The sequence below is a fragment of the Ascidiella aspersa genome, chromosome 6 (assembly GCF_963924565.1).
Source record: "Ascidiella aspersa chromosome 6, kaAscAspe10.2, whole genome shotgun sequence".
NCBI lineage: Eukaryota > Metazoa > Chordata > Ascidiacea > Phlebobranchia > Ascidiidae > Ascidiella > Ascidiella aspersa.
The window spans coordinates 10,385,701-10,405,126 of record NC_139452.1 but is presented as its reverse complement, the minus strand read 5'-3'; the positions used below and the strand labels follow the sequence as shown (position 1 = coordinate 10,405,126).

At 35.4% G+C, this 19,426-nt stretch overlaps 2 protein-coding genes across 2 annotated transcripts; one reads left to right on the top strand and one right to left on the bottom strand.

Moving 5' to 3' along the window:
- Nucleotides 1–831: 831 nt before the first annotated feature.
- Nucleotides 832–16,625, top strand: LOC146139652 (splicing factor 3A subunit 1-like). Its single transcript, XM_083393145.1, has 18 exons — nt 832–864; nt 1,823–2,021; nt 4,102–4,202; nt 4,267–4,371; nt 4,699–4,851; nt 5,060–5,134; nt 5,664–5,814; nt 7,214–7,389; nt 7,732–7,875; nt 8,530–8,692; nt 9,587–9,705; nt 10,293–10,436; nt 11,180–11,302; nt 11,690–11,801; nt 13,196–13,370; nt 13,705–13,807; nt 14,372–14,443; nt 15,377–16,625. Exons 1-18 carry the CDS (start codon nt 832–834, stop codon nt 15,476–15,478), a joined length of 2,250 nt encoding a protein of 749 aa, XP_083249271.1. The 3' UTR covers nt 15,479–16,625.
- On the bottom strand, nt 15,482–19,401 carry LOC146139651 (uncharacterized). Its single transcript, XM_083393146.1, has 8 exons — nt 19,119–19,401; nt 18,868–18,942; nt 18,619–18,702; nt 18,164–18,245; nt 18,003–18,080; nt 17,613–17,678; nt 16,364–16,478; nt 15,482–15,968 (listed from the first exon to the last, which is right to left on the bottom strand). Exons 1-8 carry the CDS (start codon nt 19,386–19,388, stop codon nt 15,851–15,853), a joined length of 888 nt encoding a protein of 295 aa, XP_083249272.1. The 5' UTR covers nt 19,389–19,401; the 3' UTR covers nt 15,482–15,850.
- Nucleotides 19,402–19,426: the final 25 nt, after the last annotated feature.

Genomic DNA, 19,426 nt, shown 5'->3' with positions numbered 1-19,426 from the left:
CGGTCCACAAAATGTGGAAGGAAAATAGGGTCTAAATACATTCAGTGCAAAATCGTTTTATTTTTAATTTAACTCTTTTTTTAGAAAATTAAATTACCTTTGTAAATATACACTAATATATCATTTTGGCCTTCACAGACCACCAAGTGGTCCATGGACCCCACTTTAAGAACCCCTGTGTTATAGTAAACTCGAACTGCTGTATGATAGTTGGTGCTTTCTTCACACTGCCAAAACCTGTTTTTTTCTGCATGACCAAATATTATACTTTAAGTTGTGATCAATTTTTTTCTGCTGATTTGAGCTTTAAGGTAGCTGCCAACATATTTCTTCTTTCATTACCCTTTCTCAAACTTTGTTGTACATTTATTTATGTATATTGTGTTACAAATAAACACGCAACTAAAATGAAGTGCGACATGTTGAAACTAGCCTTTTACTAAAAACAGTTTCCATAAAATTGTTTATTACAATGTGGTAAGCGGGATTTAATACAAAATGGATAAAGTTTCTAGCAAAATATTTTATGTTTATTTAATTATTTTAATACAATAAAATATTCCTTGAATTTACAAAAGGAAGTATAAATAAGATTTACAAAAGAAAGACAATCTTAATTGAAGTTTTTAGGCAGCATTTAGCAAGAGATCGCCGTGAATGTAGTCTGGACTTCAGTAAAAGTGTACTGAGCACAAGCTTGCTACTGTACCTTATGCACGTGGTTTACCACAAATTTAGCTTTACGCATTGCTAATCTTTGATTTGATTTGGCGGCGTGTTACTTGGCACTTTGTTTTTGTTGGATTTGAAACCTTCAATTCTTCGAAAATTATGCCTCCCGCCGTAGAGAAGGATGATATTCGGGTAAGGATTTGTTAAACTGCTTCTTGTAGTATTGTTTTCCTTATTAACTAATTAACCATTGGCGGCCTTTACTCTTGATGCTAACTACAACGGAAGTCATACCAGAAAACATAAAATTAAATGGGCAGAGAAACTTGTTTTCTTTAGTAACCTGTGGCACCTAATTAGAATTTACGGCGCTGGTCTAGAATCCTACCACAACGAACGTTATTTGGGTTGGGGTGCGGGTTAGCGTTTGGGTTAAGGTGGGTCAAGTATTATTATTAAATAATTAATATACTAATACTTGACCCACCCACACCCAAACGCTAACTCGCACCCTAACCCAAATATTGTGCATTGATTTCATGATTGTGGTAGGATTCTAGACCAGCGCCAAATTTACTAATTATATAATAATGTATGGATGCACAACAAAATTCCAATATTGTACCGTAAAAATGCAATCCCAAAATTGGACTTTCTTGCCCTCCTCTAAAATCCTACTACTTTTTTACTGTAACGCAACAAGTTATCAAAGTTGAAATTGCAAGTAAGAAATAAAGATTGGAGAATAAATATAATAATAATACTTACCTACCAAAAGTCATAAACACTAACTACCACCCTAACTCAATGAAAAGTATGGCAGATCTCAATGAGATCCCGTGGGTGCATTGCTGAAAAAATTTGGGTGACAAGTTGCAACTAAGGTCAAAAGTGCACCTCACCATAAATTTGTTGTCTAGATGTGCAGGTCCAAATTGTTGAAAAGAACTGTGAGTGCGCTTGCCAGACTTTTCATAGTGGATGCTAGCATTAGAAACCCCTGGACAAAAATGTGGTAGGCTTCTAGACCAGTGCAAACTTTCTCAATGTTAGTTGACAGCCATCAAAATTGTACACACTAATTGGCAGATTAAAATGCCTTGTTAGCAGTACATCACAACAGTTGCTTATAAGAGATGTTGTTGCATAGGTTTCAGGAAATGCACCTGAACCAGAACCAGAAGACACCCAGTCGTCAAAACCCATCATAGGAATCATTTACCCACCTCCAGAAGTGAGAAACATTGTCGACAAAACAGCCAGTTTCGTCGGTCGCAATGGGCCTGAATTTGAAGCCAGGATTCGCCAGAACGAAATCAACAATTCCAAGTTCAACTTCCTTAACAACAGTAAGTATCAAAAACAGATTTTTTTTGTGAATTAGGAATATTTGTGTTGTGAATTAGAAATGTGCATTTCACCTGCAGTTTTAGACTTACTTAGTATAGTCAAGCGGGGTAAAAAAAAACAATTTTAGCTAACTTGTCTGCCTAACTTTTGTTTTTCGCAACAGAAGTGTAATTTTTCATTCTTATTGAGCTTATGGGTCTACCTTTCCAACCACATAAAGGATTTTTAATTTTATTATAAAATAAAAAAAATATTTTACAACATCTGTGTTTTTTTTTACCGTGATGAAAGGGCAAAAAAAACAATGCCGGGGTAAAAAAAAAACAAGTGTACAGGACCATTTATAATAATTTATAGAAGCTGGTTTGACTTTATTTGAAGTAAATAGACTAAAAATGCTCTTTCAAAGTCTCAACAACACACAATTTTCATGAATACCGTTAATAAAAAGAGAATTTGAGTAAAAAAAAAAACATTTTTTATGATTACATTATGGTACCCCGAATTTGCACCTGTTTAAAATATTTTTAGCAACTAATTTCTCCCTGGTAAATTAAAACTATGCCTTTCAACAGTTAGCACTGGCCATCAGTGGTATTTTCAGAAGTAAATCACCTCAACAACAAGAGTTTTTAGATTTGTGGGGCAGTTCGAGGACAACCTGGAAATATTAGCTTTTTCTTATTTTTTATGAAGAAAATTGCTAAGTTGCCTTTATTTCATCCTCATCATTACAAAAAACATTCATATCTTTCCCCTATGTTATGGGAAAAGTCTAAAATAATTGCTTAAGTCTACCTCTGTGATCTGCACTTGTTTAGGTTCTGGGCCTCTTGTTATATTTACTAAAAATAAATTTTCTACTTTTTCTACAAAGGTAAATTTATAGAAGTTTAACATCTCAAGCTAATTACTTTTCTACTGTTAAGACAAATTTTGATCAATAACCCTAGAAGTTTCAATTTAATCTATTTTGCCTGTTTGAGCATAATAATACCTTCATGTGGTATTGGCTTGGATCGCGTATACACTTTGTTGAAAAATATCGCGTATCGGTATAAGAATAAAAAGTCCCTATTCATGACCGATTAATTTCTTCAAATGTTTCACTTTCTTTTGGCACTAATGTTACCTGGTATTCATTCATTTTGGTGTATAGCTTTAAATTTTCTGAATAAAACTAAAAAGTTTGGTTATTTTACCCAAAATACATGCCTATTAGTTGTCTACCTTGGTGTTTTTAGCTCATGTTCTACAAATAAGCCTCATTATGTAGCTTTGGTATTGGTACATATTGGCTAGGCATATTTAGTTTACTTTTTAAACCTTAAAATTACAAAATAAAATTATGGGGTAAAAAAAATACATTGGGTTAATAAAAACACTGTTTTTTCACCCCGTGCCCATAGAATCGATCGGGGTAAAAAAATATATATATATCTAAAAAACTAAACCAGCTAGGAAAGTAAGGTATTTTTTGTTTAATAGATCAATGTTATGACACAACACAGAATAAAGGACATTGCCACAAAGTTAGTTGTATAGGAATTACACGCGTTTCTAATGGTCTTACAAACCTTTTTAAGATACGAATTTTACAACTGTTGTTTAAACCAGCATAACTTTACTCAGAGAAAAAAAAATTAAAATGGCTGAGGGCTTATTGGTTAGTCCAAGAATGTATTTTTTACCTGAAAAAGAAATTAAAAAAAAATTATATATACTTTAGGTGTGATGGCATTGTTTCTTTTACCCCAACTTTAGCAAAAATTTTTTTTACCTTAAGTGACTAGATTAGAATTTGCCAAAATAAATCAAATTGTCATTTTATTTGATTCCCTTTTTTCATTTGGGCCATAAAAATACAAGAAAAACTGGCAAATATTTTAAAACCAAGTAACATTAAACCACTGGAATAGTAATTTTGCAATGTAAAATGATTTATATTATTGTGAAAGTTATATAAATAATTGTTTTTTTGTTATTCTTTTATAATGTATATAGTCAGTCAACAATTAGAAGTATTTAAATAACCAAAGTTTTATTTATGTTTGTAAACCCAATAATGTATAATTCCAGATGACCCATACCATGCCTACTACCGTCATAAGGTGAAAGAGTTTATTGAGGGAAAAGGAAAAGAACCAAGTGTTCCGAAGAGTGTTCCTTCCACAGTTAAGGTACCTTAAAAATATCAACTGTTAGTTATTTGTTTAATATAACGTGTATTTTGTTCATTTTTAGCCCTCTGTTGCTGTAGTTCAGGAACAGTTTGTTCCCAAAGACCCACCAGCAAATTATGAGTTTATTGCTGATCCACCTTCCATTGCAGCTTATGATCTTGATGTGGTAAACAACTAAAGAATTTAATTTATTTATTATTGGTTAGAACTGGTAAATTACTTAGTTTACACTTTGTTGCCAAACAAAACAACTCTTTCAGTTTCTTGTTGGAAATTTTACTACACCTCTTGCACTTTTTTTTAATTATATAAATATATTGCAAGTCAAAGAAATCCTCCTTTGACGTAATAATATTAATTGTTTTAGCTTTGCGCTATTTAGTTTTTGAAGGTCAAGTGAATTGTGGTAAAATGTTCTTAGCTTATAGAAAATACAATTTCTTAACTTGATCCACAGTTGATTTACACTGTTTAAAAAAAATTATTCTATTAGGTCCGCCTCACTGCTCAGTTTGTTGCTCGCAATGGTCGAACCTTTCTCACCCAGCTTATGCAAAGAGAGGCAAAGAACTTTCAGTTTGATTTTCTGCGCCCACAGCACTCACTCTTCCAGTATTTCACCAAACTGTGTGAACAATACAGCAAGGTATGTACAAGTTGCTTACAGTGTATATGTTTCATCAAACATTATTTGATATATTTTTGGATTTTTGTGTTGTTATATTGTCTATTAGACATACCTGAAAATATAGTAGTCTAGTTGTGTGAACCCACACCTATTGAGTGTAAGGTTTTTGGATTTTTAAATGGAAATTTTAGTTAATTATACAAAAGATATATAATTTTGCTTTCAGATTTTGATACCTCCGAAGACTACATTGGAGAAACTCAAAAAAGAAGGTGATAATCCTAAAATTGTATTGGATGAGGTAAGTCACTCTCCAAAGCTCTTAGCAAGTCTCATAAATATAACTTTATAATATATTTTATTTAGAAGAAATAAATACACGCTTAATTATTTGCAGTTAAACTTTATAATAGGCATGTTAAAACATAATAAGAATATCAAAGCCCATTGATGTTGAAAACGAATAAAGAGTTATTCGAAACGTTCAAAATGATACCTACTTCTGTATGGGCTTTGATATTCTTATTACGTCTTACTCCAACCTCCAACCATTATGCTCCATGTCAAAACAGTTATAGTTAATTCAAATAGTTTTGACCCAGTATACTAGTGATGTGACGTTTAGAGTTAAAGTGATAATTTGTTAGGTGACTTGTTTTGACACTTTAAGTGTGAAAATAATAATTTAAAATTAAAAACATTTTAAAAGAGAGAGATATTTTTATATGCCCATGACCAGTAAAACTACAACTTGTAAAAGTATGTTAGAAACGTCCTTCATATTAACTAACATTTGTTTTACATTCCTGTTCAACTTTGATTTTCTTCAGGTAAAATACAGAGTTGCATGGACAAAACACGAGGAGCGTATTCGTCAGCGCCAACAAGCGGCCATCGAGAAAGAACGCCTGATGTATGCGCAGATCGATTGGCATGACTTCGTTGTTGTTGAAACTGTGGACTTCCAAATGGATGAGCGTGGTATGCATTACCTAACTGTAAAGTGTAATCCTGATCTATGTTCCTTTTTAAATTAGATTATGTTTTAATTAATATAAAATTTGTGTATTGGGAATATAAATGTGATGTTATGTTTTTAAATCCTTCTTGCTTGTTTATATAAGAACTTGCAAAGGTATTTGCATATATCAGCATTAAATATCCTTTATTTTTTTAAGATGAGTGTAAAAATTGCAAACTGCCAATTTCTAAGGGGTCGCCAAGTTATAGGAAACTTCAAAACTCGCAAAACACAGGCCAGATATAACATTTTTTATTTAACTTTATTAACTATAGCAGGGTTTCTCAACTGTGCTCCCTGGGGGGACACGGGCATTACTCTTTAGCTAGATATTGCGAAAACCAAAGTGTCACTAGATTTAAAATTTACCAGTTAACTTAATTTTGTGTTTTTTACCTATTTTTCTGACACTTGCTTTGACTCGTCAGTAGGGATGTTTAAAGTAGAATATTGGATTATTTTTATTTGTTTTATCGCGGAAAGTTACGCCTTATTAGTCATTCGCGAGTGAAAAGTTTGTTTAAAGGCCTGTCGCTGTGGCTAAACAATACTGTTCTGCTGCATACGTTGCATGCAGTGCGGCGTCAGCGTTTTTCCGGGCGGCCAATTATTACTTGCGGACACCCTTACCTAATCATTGAGTGTACAACAAATGCTGTTAGGCAAGCAAATAGGGTGCAATGCCAGGTGCAACGGTTTCGCAATTTTATGTAAGATAGTTCAGGTGCAAAATAAACATTTCATCGTAAAACGCATAAAGGGTTATTCAAATATTCAAGGTCATTTTTAGGCCAACATTCAGTCTTTCATGCACAGCTTATTTGTCAAGTAGGCTAATAGTAACGCAATAATAAAACGAAAATAGAGAAATAATCTCGACGAATGTGGTGACATCTCTTGGCACAGTACAAAACAGGGCCGATAATAATACATATAAAAAATACTACGTTAATTTAAATTTAAAATGACTTATTTGTACAATAAGGCATGAAACCCAATGCTTGGTATTGGCCACGAGGGTCGAGAGTTTATCAAAGGGGGGCACAAAGCTCAAAAGATTTAGAACCACTGAACTAGATTATTATAAATAAAGGTGTCTTAAAAAATATCATAAAAAAGTGAGCATCTAAAAATGGGATAGAGTTTAAAATATAAAATTTAAATTATATTCGCATTACGACAAACATTTCCATTAATCTATAAACCATATTTTTGCACAATCCCTAGTTATGTTACCGCTATGGTAATACTCTTTTCTCATCAAGTGCAAATGTCTGTTTGTAATTTTAATACCAAACACATCGAAAGCTTGGCCCAAATATTTCAAAATTAGATAGTACTATACTCTAAAATTCCCAGGAAACTTTCCGCGGCCGGTCACCATCGACGAGCTGGGGACTCGACTCTTGCAGCAGGAGAGGATAGACAAGTTTGGTGAGGATGCAATGAAGCAGCACGAAGAGGAAAACAAGGAGAAAGAAGAGGAAGAAGAGAGAGATGAGCATCCACAGCTCGTTGACATGGATATGGAAGAGGTGATTTTAAGCTGCTTTGTCATTATTAGTTGCTATTAACTTTAAAAAACTTCTCAGTCACATTAACTGAAGATGATACAAGCTTGTTTCGAAACGTCTCAATCAAGATGCTGTCGATCTACTCGGCCTTTTTGGCTTCGCAATTTATTATCAAGCAACGCTAAAAAAGATTAAGGATGTGGTTAAAAACTTTTTTGTATTCCTAAATAACTTTAAAGGGGAGCGGGCTACAAACAACGTTATCCACTAAATCCTTGCAACAACAAGTTTATATTTGGGTCCTACATCTGCCTAACTCCACCTACCTGGGTTTGTCAATTTAACTTTTTCATGCATTTATAGAGTTCTGATGAAGAAGAAGAGGAGGTTGCTCCCAGCCGTACTCCCCGCATCCAACCTGCGCCTCCCATCAAACCACCCTCCCATGAGGTCATCATCCGGAAAAATTATGACCCCAAGACAAGACAGGAGAAAAAGAAAGAAAAAGTTAAACAGGTATATCACCGCTTTTATTAACTACAGTCCACTGCTAGATAACAAAGTATGAATTATAGAACTCAGCTATGGAAATGTGACACGATGTACTTTTATGTGATTAAAATGTTAAGTTTTTGTGGAAAAATGTTTTTGTTTAAAGGTAATAACAGTTTGTACAGTTTCTGCAAATTGTTGTTGGTTTAATTTGATTTATAGAGTTTTGTAAGGCTGAATTTTTGACTGGCGACGTAAAGTATCCTTAATACTCTGCTGCAAGTCTTTTAAAACTGCTGTGATTTGAGCTCACCAAAACGAAATTTTAAGTGAAACCAGTGGTTCTCAAACTTTTTTGGCTCCCTGCACACCTAAAATATCTGAAATATTTCGCGGCACGCTTTTAACCAAACAACAATAGACTAATTTTACAATCTCCCTTAACACACAACAAACTATATGTAAATGTCTCAATATTAATACTTTGTAATAGATAGTGCGTATTTGAGTCTAAAATACTTGCGTGTATAGTCTGTGTACCCATTGGTAATACAAATAACGTATTTTCCGAAATTGCAAAAGTTTTGCGGCACACGTGACAATCTCTCAAGGCAAACAGCTTAAGAACCACGGAGTTAAGCACTAAAATGCTGTTCTCCCCGCTTTCAGCCTGTTCCTGACAGCTACATGGTGTCTCCGATCACGGGTGAGAAGATTCACTCGAGCAAGATGCAGGAGCACATGAGGATCGGACTCCTCGATCCAAACTGGAAGGAGCAGAAGCGCAAACAGATCCTGGAGCGGCAGCAGGAGGAGGAAGTGTTCGCAGCAGGTATCCGATTTTTGAAAGTTTATACCATTTAATGTGCTTTTTACTTACCGGTACATATTGTTTTAGGCAGTGAAACATACCACACGTGTGTGTTAACAACTGTGATCTAGCCCTTCTGAAGCTGCTTTTTGACTAACGATTTCGGCTTTAGTCTTATTAGTATACCGAAAGCCATTGCAGACTCACCGATTCTGTCGGTCAATGATGCAAACAGGGCAGGCCTTAAAAAAATAATGATACGTAAGCCGTAATCGTTAGTCAAAAAGCAGCTTCAGTAGGGCAAGATCACAGTTGTTCAACGCGTATGTGTGGCATGTTTCTTTGAACAATGATATGGTACTGTAGATCCCCTTCAATGTAAAGTTGCTTGTACTAACAGAATGTAGCAGGCATTGGTGTCATGATTGTTTCCCGATTCGCTACCCTCTGAGTCTGTGTATAGCTCAGTTGGTAGAGCGACGGTTCCGGTATGACCGCAGGTCGTGAGTTCGAACCTCACTGCAGGCTAGCTCTTTTTCTAGGCTGCCCCGTTTGCATCATTGTTCGACAGATTCGTTAAGTCTGCAATGGTTTTCGGTGTACTTGTTTTAGGCAACCATAATTTTTTTACAGTCAAACCTGATTTCATTCCTCACATACAAAAATATTAACATTATTGCCCACACTTATAAATAACAAAATTCATAATGGAAGTACAGAAGACAACAGTACAAATTAAAAATTTGCCGAAAATGAAAACCCTCTAATTCAGAAACTTAAGTTTTATTATTATACCATTACATTTCTATAACATTAAAAGATGATTCGGCTTTGTAAGGCCAATGTAAGCTGTTAAGTGAAATATTTGGACAACCGTTAACCAGTGTGTTTACACTCATTTTTTGTTCTTAATAGGTGGTGATATTGAGGCGTCGCTGAAGGGACTTGCAGAGAGACGTACCGATATTTTCGGTGTCGAGGAAACTGGCATCGGTCAAAAGGTCGGAGAGGAAGAAGATCCACAAGAAGAGAAGGTAAAAAAGCTACATATTAAGATTTATAGCAAACTGACTCTTTGTCAAAAGATATCGTATCGCATGGTACAAAATGTCTTACCTTTATAGGGTTTTTGAACATTTGGAAGTTAACTTGGCATGAATTAGACTAATATTATTAGATTTGGTGTTTTTTTATCTTTTTTAACGGTTTTGGAAAATAAGATCCTGTGTTAAACTTAAACAGGTACTTTTTAAAATCCTGGCATTTAGTTATTGGGTATCTGCAATAATGGAGACCCAGACTCTGAGGTTGCGTTTTTTGCTCAAAAAATATGGGTCTCTTGAGCATTCCCCTTTATATCACTTTTTAACTGAAGGTATTAAGGTGACACTATATGCCTACAATTTGTATTGAAACTTTTGACAAGCTTTTGTATTTCATTTCTACCTTAACCTGCGTAAGCTTGTCAAGATTTTAATACAACTTGTCTTTATTTAGTGCCACCTGATACCTTATTTCGAATTGGACAAATACGGCTATTTACAAGGATTGTTAACTGTGATTGTTGTTGTAATGGTATTTGGCCCATTTAAACCTCTTTTTCAACGCGATATACTTCCAGGTGTCGTGGGACGGCCACTCGAGCAGCGCGAGCAACACGCGCGAGAAGGCGAAGGCGAACGTGACGATCGAAGAGCAGCTCGAGCACATTCAGCGCGCCCAGGGAATGCTGGTCGACGAAAAGTTGGAGAAGATAGGACCCAAGGTACACTTGCCTCATGCGGCGAGTTAAACAAAAGAAACGAAGGCGGATTTCTGATATACTTACTGACAGATAGACGACACAGATAGTTGGATACTTTTTTTTAAAAAATGTGCATTATCTGTGAAGGAGGTCGATTTAGAACAGGGATGGGCGATTTTTTTCGCATGCGGGGCGAATGTTGTTTTGATTTGGCAAGCGGGTTTAATGGACGCTTGAACGCAAATGTTACAAATTTGTCAAATAGCTAAAGTTTGGTTAGAAAATAACTTTTAAAAACTTTCGGATATAGTCTTATTTTCTTCCATTAATGCCCTAATGGGTTGTTGGCTTAATTGGAATAATTGTTGTTATAAAACAACATTTTTTAAGCAATCATAATAAAAATACATTTTACAAGCTTGCGTGACACAGTCCTAGTGCAATTAACGACACATTTTCAAAATTTACCTATCCTAAATTTACCTAATTTTTCCGACTTTTGAAAAATTTTAATGTTAATTTTTTATGCGCAAAATAATATTTCGAGTTTTACGAATTTTTTGTTTACCCTACTCGCATTTCTCCCGCAAACCAAACCTAGTCAAATAGAAGGGCGTATCTTTATGGCATCCAAAACCATTGGCAGCGGGCTTCTGCTTGTCGATCACTGTTAACCTATAGTCAAAAGTACGAATGCTGCTTAGGAAGCAATACGGCGCGTAAAAGTTTCCCCTAACTGACACAAGCGTTATGTTTGCCTGTAGCCAACGGAACCCAACGATACCCCAAAGTCAACCCCCCAACCTGTACCCGTTCCAGTCCCGGAGAGGCCGCCTGTCACCCAGGTTTCTGTGCAGCCGGTGCAACCCCAGACTCAACAACCCCACGTAAGTTCACTAAAAAAAACGGATTTTAACGTTGCACCGTTTGAACATTGCAAGATTGTTGGTGGATATTTAATTAGATAGTTGTAAAAAAGGTTGCAGTTTTTCTATAACTGTTACCTTATGACGGTTGCAGATTGTACAGTTAGGCATTTCACGCGTCCTTATTTAAATCAAATTAAAAGTTGAATTTTTTAAATAATCCACATGTTTTTCTAATAATTTGGCATTCAATAATTAAATTGTAACACGTATAAATGTCATAAATTCGTCTTCCAAAAGAAATCCCAAAAAACGTATCAAGGTTTTCGGACCCTAAATCTGTGATAAACATTTGATTTACGCCAGCAGTAATCTTTCAACGATCTTTATTTTATCGTCGATTTATAGATTCTAGCTCCAGTGATGGTGCGTCCAGTCATTCAGATGCAGCAGCAGCCGAACCCAGTACTGGTTGTTCAGCAACAGATGCCCATGGTTCGCCAACCACAGCCGCAGCTCAGTAAGTCGTCGCGTTGTTTGTGCTTGTGGGACACGAAATCGTATTTCTCGTAATACTTTTATTAATTTGATGTAGGTTTATTTTGTCACGAAACGTGGAGAACAATTCACGGGTCAGACATACGAACCCTGTTTTGCTTATAGGGTTCGCCTCATTTTTAATTTGCGAAATTCCTTTAGACGCCATGGCTTTAATGTTAGCCTCCCATTTACCCATAGCGACAAAGCGGCAAACCTATTTACAACTTCGCACTTCCTTATGTAGTTTTACTAACTTCAAGCTTGACTATTAATACAAAATAGATGTTATATTTAGTTTTATTTATCTCTTTTAAATTCCTGTTTTGTTTTTGTTGAGCTTAAAACTCGCAAATTTCCAAGTCTCCAGAATTAAAAAAATTGTAAGTAAATGCCAACCTCCTTGGCGCGCAAAGTAGACCCGACCCACTAGACCGGCTTTCACCTCAGGGAGTCGTTAAATTAACTGATATAAATCAGACGATTACAAAAAAACTGAAAGCAAATATTGCAAAACTCTCGATTCCGGTCACGAACAAATCTTCTTGCCAGTAGGTAAACAGTAGATAACGTTATCCAAAGTGAGGCACTACTCACAATATAACGTCAGACCACTGGCTTTACCCGCTAAAACAAACACCGCCTGAAACAGTGCGTTTAGTTTGGAGCATAATGGTTGGAGGTTGTAGTGAGACGTAATAAGAATATCAAAGCCCATACAGAAGCAGGTATCATTTTGAACGTTTCGAATAACTCTTTATTCATTTTCAACATAGCTATTGAGAATTAATAAAGAGTTGTTCGAAACGTTCAAAATGATACCTGCTTTTGTATGGGCTTTGATATTCTTATTAAGTGCGTTTAGTATTGTGCCAAAAGAAAATGAAAACAAAAATTCCTTGTCTTTTGGCTTAGCTCAGTATTTTATTAAATTATGTATAAGAGCGGAGCTTTGACGATCCACTTCTCTAAACTGAATAAGACAAATAAGTTAAATTAATTGGAATTTAAATATATGAGCCATGTCTTCGTTTTCTTCATCAGTTTTCTCACGTTTTAGAGAGATCTTGCCAAGAACCAATCCCGTTAAATCTAACCAAGTACTACAGTCGGCGCGCCAGCCAAATCTAACGTCGATCCTATTTTGAGTCGCACTTAGTTCGTCGAGTTTAAAATACAACAGAGAATGTTACTAAAAGGTCTATGTAACAACAAACTTGCCGGCAATTTAAAAGAAATACTTAGTATTCCCCCCAAAATCGCGCTCACTTCGCTCGCCAGGTGCGCCACCACTCTTTCAAAGCTCCACAAGTTCGCCCTAACATGAAAAGGTCAAGAAACACAGGCCTTAAACCAACTCTCCGCCATTGTTTTTAGTCGCGGTACAGCGTCCACAGATGATGGTGCAGACCAACATCGTACACCAGCCGCGCATGCTCCAGCCTATGCAGCTGCACCACCAGCAACACATGATGGACGGGCCGCCACAAGCAAAGCGGGCGAGGACCGAGGCCGACCTGATACCAGCCAACATATTCTTGCAGCAAAACAGGTATGTGTGTTTACTTAGTTTAACAGGTTTTTGTGACTTACAAAGTCTGTACCTGGACCTAATTTGGACTTAAATTAAAGGTGTACATTACAAACATGCGAAAAATATTTATTTAAGAATATTATTTTTTCACCAGTTATTTTTTCATTGTGTAATACCGAACTCCGCTCTCTTTTTCGCATAAAATTGGTTCCACTGGTTGCACGTTTGAGATTTGCAATTAAAGCAAAACTATTTTACAATTTTTTTTCCGAATCATTTTAAATGGATGTGTTGTTTGTTGTTGTTAATTGGGTCAACTTTTTGTCAAATTTCCTCCTTGCCTTTTATCCAGTGGTCCTGCCCAGTTCCGCGTGCAATGCCCGAACCTGCCTGACAAATCCGAGTGGAAGCTGCAAGGACAAATGCTTACATTCGCACTGCCGCTCACTGACGAGGTAAGTTAGCGGTCAACTGATGCAATCTGCCGTAGCGGCTATCCAATAGTTATTCAGTTTGAGAGCCAAATTTCTCAGGTCCGTTTTTTGACAATATTTTGCGTAGGTAATAATTCTTAACTTTTTCTTGGAATATTTGGTGAGTTACTCGGCTTCACTGTTTAACGACTTTTGAGCAATTTTAGGGCGTCGCGCTTGTTATGACGACACTTGTTTCCCTAAAACTGCTAAGCGGACCAAACTTTAAGAAGGACTGTCTTTCTATTACAGTTTACTCGGGGAGTTTATTTACTTGACATCTGCTAGTTTTAAACCTTTTGTTTGACCAAGGTTATACAATATACATATATATTTTTAACCATCCGAAATTTATTTTTTATGTAAACCCATATAAGTGTTAGCTGATATACTAGTTTCATTTTTTTTTCTGACATTTTTTTCCCGAAGACAGCTCCCCCTTATGAATTTATTTAAAACAAGACACATAATTCTGTAAAAAAAAACACCGAAGTCCTGTCAGGTTTGTTGAAGTCTATAATTACTTATTTTTCCCGTTTTTTTTAGGTTTCTGTCATCAAAGCTAAGATCCACGAAGCCACCGGAATGCCATCTGGAAAACAAAAGCTACAGCTCGACGTTAGTTTTGTAACTTTTAATACTTGTAGTTTTGCTGTAGCTAAGGGTGGCCGAACCCTTCGGACTTCTTTGGGCGGGACGTTTGAATTTAATGTAGAGGATCTGTCATTTCCTGAGCACCCTTTTTCACTTTAAAAGTAAGGATTTAGGCATCAAAATCAAGGGGCTTAAGCGGCGTTGTTTTGCCAAACGTAGCCCTTTTCCTTTACTGTTGTGGATTACCATCTAAATTCTAAAGAATGTTTTTCAACAGAGTATTTTAGCTAGGATTGAATTCAAAAGGCGTTTAAACATAAAGCATAGTTTATAACAATGCTCAGCAACCTTTTTTACTTGCGGCACCCTCCCAGAATAATAATCGGCGGCAAACCTACAAAATATATGTCAAATGAACCCCATAATTAAATATTCAAGGCAACCAAGGGCGGAACGTTTCATTACTTAATGCGCCGAAGATGTAAATTACTTATAGGTCTTATGGTCTTACTAAAATATCTTTAGTCGGTCAAGTCTTGAACATTGTACTCCTATACGATAGTAGATCAGGGTCTCTGGGAGGTTCTAGAAAATAAAACTGGACAACCGTGCTAGTTTTTTGCCTAATTTATATTTTGAAACAGCAGCCAAGTTAACATTTATAAACTGCGAACCGAGGATATGTCGGGGTTTTAAGAGAATTGATAATCTCCCATTCCGCTTTGGTATAAAGTTTGAACACCTTTGTTGAATAGTTCAGACGCTCTGATCACTTCGTTGTTTAGTTTAACTTTAAACTATGTTAAATTTTGACTCGCGCCGAACGGACGTAACACTGTTTTTCAGAACGCAAGTAAAACAAATCCGGCACACCGCGAATGTTTGCGTGTCATTGGTATATAATAACCAAATGGTTTAACAGTAATATTAACGCTCAACACCTTGCTTTCAATGAAGGGCTTGTTCATCAAAGACTCCAATTCACTCGCCTTCTACAACGTGACTGGTCGTTCTGTAATCGTGCTGCAAGTCAAGGAAAGAGGAGGCAGAAAGAAGTAAAGAAAATACTACTTTATTTTGACATTAACGAAAAACAAACAAAAAACAGTGGCAAGATGACAACAGAACAACGAAAAACGGCCAGCAGCTGTCCAACATTGAGGTCGTACCATAAAATGTATATATGAACAAGAACAACCTGCTGTTGTCTACATTGGTAGGAAAACTACAAGGAATCAAAATAATAATTGCAATGCTTCTAGTATAGATGTGAATGCTAGAGTTGTGTTGTAACCTGTACGAGGAGACCGCGTATAATAAAAACACCAACAGGAACGTTTAACAAAATTTCCACAGACACACTGTGTGGCAGCAATAACATTGAACAGCACTTGATTGGGCGATATTTAAAGAAACGATTCTAATGGTTTTCTAAGGGGGGCAGTATAATGAGGCTTGCTCCACCATGTCAGTCTCCTGCATGCTGCCAAACAAATCCGGATGCTCTTGCATTAGTTTTAGGATGTGGCTTAGCTGGTTTTCCTGGGCTCTGTTGGATTAAAATATGGTAAACGTTCAACGGTGGATTAAAATACGGTAAACGTTTAACGGATTACTCACTCAGCACTCGGCCTTGGTTTAACAAACGTTTAGGCCCGTAGTGAGCGTTTTTAAGTTTTGTGACATTCAGCAGCATACAGAAAGTATAAATAGATTATGCCAACTTACTAGCATATTTTTGTTAAGCGATTTACTGTAATGCTGCCATTAAAGTGGTTGAAACAGTATGGTTTGCATTATGTCAGAAAATAAATACTTTTTTTGATACATTGTATACCAAAATTCAAACTGTTTGGTCAATATTTGGCATAAAAACAACTCTATAGGTTTGGAACCACTGTTTTAGACAAACTATGTAAGTTGTGAAACATATAGCAAAGTTACCGTTTTTCTTCCGCCATTTCTTCTTTGGTGAGTTTAGGAATTGCCTCCGTGTTTTTCTTTGTAAGTCCTGGATTGGCAAAGCCGCATCCACACATGTCCATCAAACGTTTTTCATCTGCACGAATAAGCATTAAAATACATCCAGTAAATTGTGGTGTGGTTTGAATTTTAGAATTTTAATTGCAATAAGTAATTTGTAAAGCAATTGTCCAAAATAATTTTTTTATTAATTAAATAAAAAATCATAAAGTTTATAATGGATTTAGTTTAGAAAGTCATATAAATAAAATCTATTTTATGGATTGTATTTTTCATCAAAAACCATCTATCTTACTGTTTCAATTATAAGTTGAACTCAAAAAGAAACGCTATTTAAAAGCTATATCAAATTACCAACCCTGGAACTCTTTCCTTCCAACCCAAATAGCCTTTCTTACAAGACAACTGGCCACAAGATCCTGGCAGTTTCGTAAAACTTCTGTACTTCTTGTGTCCCCTGTTGCTTCAAACACCAGTTTGTCTTTTTTCCTAGTTTTCTCTGCTTCAGTTAAGTTTTCCTCGCTGTATGCCACTCTTATTAAACTCTCCATACCAAGCTCGCTAAGTGCAACTGTCACTGCACTGTTTGCTATCCTCAAAGCTATAAATTAATGTATAATCCGCTGCAATAACTGACTGTCCAAGGTGATCAAGGTTGAAATTATTAAAAAATTGAAATATTTCGGTTTAATTGTACTAACACACCAGGGCTGTGGAGTCCAGACTTGTAGGGGTAGGTTTGTTCTGCTGGGACTCGAGTAAGACTACTTAGTCTGACAAGCCATACGCTGTACCAAGTTGCAAGACTGATAAGGCTGCAAACTTTAAATTGTAAAGATGGAGAACAGCATGTGGTAGGACATTTGCCAATCATGTATGGGTGGGTTGGTGAATTATATTATAACACCCCTATAAGTGGAATGCTGTTAGTCACATAAATAGGTGAAATATAGGCTGGAGAGTTGGAGTCTTTCTTTGAATTTGGCAAATTCAGCACATTTTGCCTGGAGCCAGACTCTATTATTGTTTTTACCCGACTTCACAGCCCTGGTAAATACACACTAACTACAATATTAGTAATCCTTACTAACTTGTATCTATTTAGTTCGATACAAAATCTAAAATATATAGTCTCAAAAGGACTGTACAAAATTTGTTATAATATCTTAGCAGTTTAAAATTGACATAAAAAGCATAATTATATAATAACCTTGGTTAACAACAACTTCTTCTTCATATAAAACATCTTCACCATCGTCTGTGCTGCTTGTTGCATCTAACAAAGAAGAAATGTATTTAACTTATCACTGTTTAAAATGTATATACATAAACTTTTTTTAAATCTATATAGAAGTTATAATTTTTGGTAAAGGTCTAAGTAACTTATAACCTAAAATAAGTAAACCAATTATGGTATTACAAACTTATCATAATACTTTCAAAAAAGCTTTCAGACCTAAGATAAAAACTTACAGTTTTTGATTTTGTTAACATGTGAAAGTGGTGAACTTAAAATAACTATAATGTTATATATTTTCCAGCTTCAAATGAGATTAAGTGACTTAAATGTAGTTTTCCTAAATATGTGTATATATTTTACCTAAATCAGCTTCATTTTGATCTTTTTCAACAGATGTTTTCTTTTCTAAGACCTCTATTGACTCTTTAGGTGTTTCATCTTTAAACATAAAAAAAATCGATTTTGTTGTTTTGTGGTACATAATAGCCACCTCACTGACAAAATGAATTATTTTATTTCACCTGTAGCTATTTCATCATTTTCTTGGCTTCCAGATGACAACATACTTGTGTTTAGCATTTCAGCCTCAATATCCGCCATTGCCTGTGTTGTTAAACAGAAATGTATTTCACATAATTATGTCAAACATTGGAACACAATACACAGGTTTTTTTAGTAACTTCAATAAAAATATAAAAGCCATAAAATTTGATAAAAGCGACATTTTCGCATCTTCACTTGATTTTTACACTGATGATGGCATGAGTTATTGCTGAAACGTCTGTAAATAGGGAAATGTCACTTTTATCAAATATTATGGCTTTTATATTTTTATTGAAGTTATGTCAAACAAAAATATAAAAACCTGGACAGAACCCATATAACAGATAAATCTGTGTATTGTAATTAAACCTTGTGACAACAAAGGAAAAATATCTGTATTAATTGAAAACTATGTTTTTTTTGTTGTAATAACCTGTGGACTAATTTCATCACTGTCATCTTCTGCTTCCTCTTCTTCAATAACAATATCATCAGATAACAAGTCGTAAATGTCAATCTGAAATCATTATAAAAATTATCTTTAAAGGGTTCAAGATTGCTATACAAACCTTAACCCAAATGATTTTGGCTGATTTTTAAAAATATTTTTCCGGAAAAACATTAAAATCAGCTGTTTAGAAACACAGGTAAAAGTGTATTTAACACAATAAATTATACATACCTCCTCATATTCTTGTGGACAAGGTATGTCATCATCTTGTTTAGCTTCAATTATTTTTGGTTTCTGCAGAGCTTTCTGATTAAAAAAGGCAAGTTTAAATGGTTGTACATTGTAAAAGCATTTAAACCAAGAACAAAGATGCGAACTGCTATACTCATAGTATTAGTATCAATCAAATCACCTTGATTATTAGGATAAATTATTTAGTTTACAGCAACTTTAAGTTTAATAAACGGCAGTTCCTATCTTACATGGCTAACGTCACTGCCATCTCCTTTGCCAAAATTGTCCAGTAACAAGGCACACTTGCCAACTTCGTTTAAATGCTCTTTGCTGTATATTCTTTTGACGCATTGGGTGAGGCTTTCGTCCGGTTTTCGCACAGGGACCGACGGCTTTTCCTTTTTACGATCGTAAATGTAGCGATAAGCGGTGTGTGTGATAACAATTAACAGGAAAGTAACCACCGTGGCTGCCAATCCGCCAAACGTTAGCCAGGTATATTCAGTCGAAAACTGCATTTCGATGCTTCAATAATTACTGCAAAACATGGAAATAC

What these genes read in the sequence shown, in the direction of transcription:
- LOC146139652 (XM_083393145.1), top strand. Translation starts at nt 832, where the DNA reads ATGCCTCCCGCCGTAGAGAAGGATGATATTCGG. An exon ending in AAGATCCACAAGAAGAGAAG is followed by an intron (nt 9,706 to 10,292) that starts GTAAAAAAGCTA and finishes ATATACTTCCAG; the next exon opens with GTGTCGTGGGACGGCCACTC. An exon ending in CACTGCCGCTCACTGACGAG is followed by an intron (nt 13,808 to 14,371) that starts GTAAGTTAGCGG and finishes CGTTTTTTTTAG; the next exon opens with GTTTCTGTCATCAAAGCTAA.
- LOC146139651 (XM_083393146.1), bottom strand. Translation starts at nt 19,388, where the DNA reads ATGCAGTTTTCGACTGAATATACCTGGCTAACGTTTGGCGGATTGGCA. An exon ending in GTGATGAAATTAGTCCACAG is followed by an intron (nt 18,246 to 18,618) that starts GTTATTACAACA and finishes TTAACAACACAG; the next exon opens with GCAATGGCGGATATTGAGGC. An exon ending in AGAAGTTGTTGTTAACCAAG is followed by an intron (nt 16,479 to 17,612) that starts GTTATTATATAA and finishes TTATTCGTGCAG; the next exon opens with ATGAAAAACGTTTGATGGAC.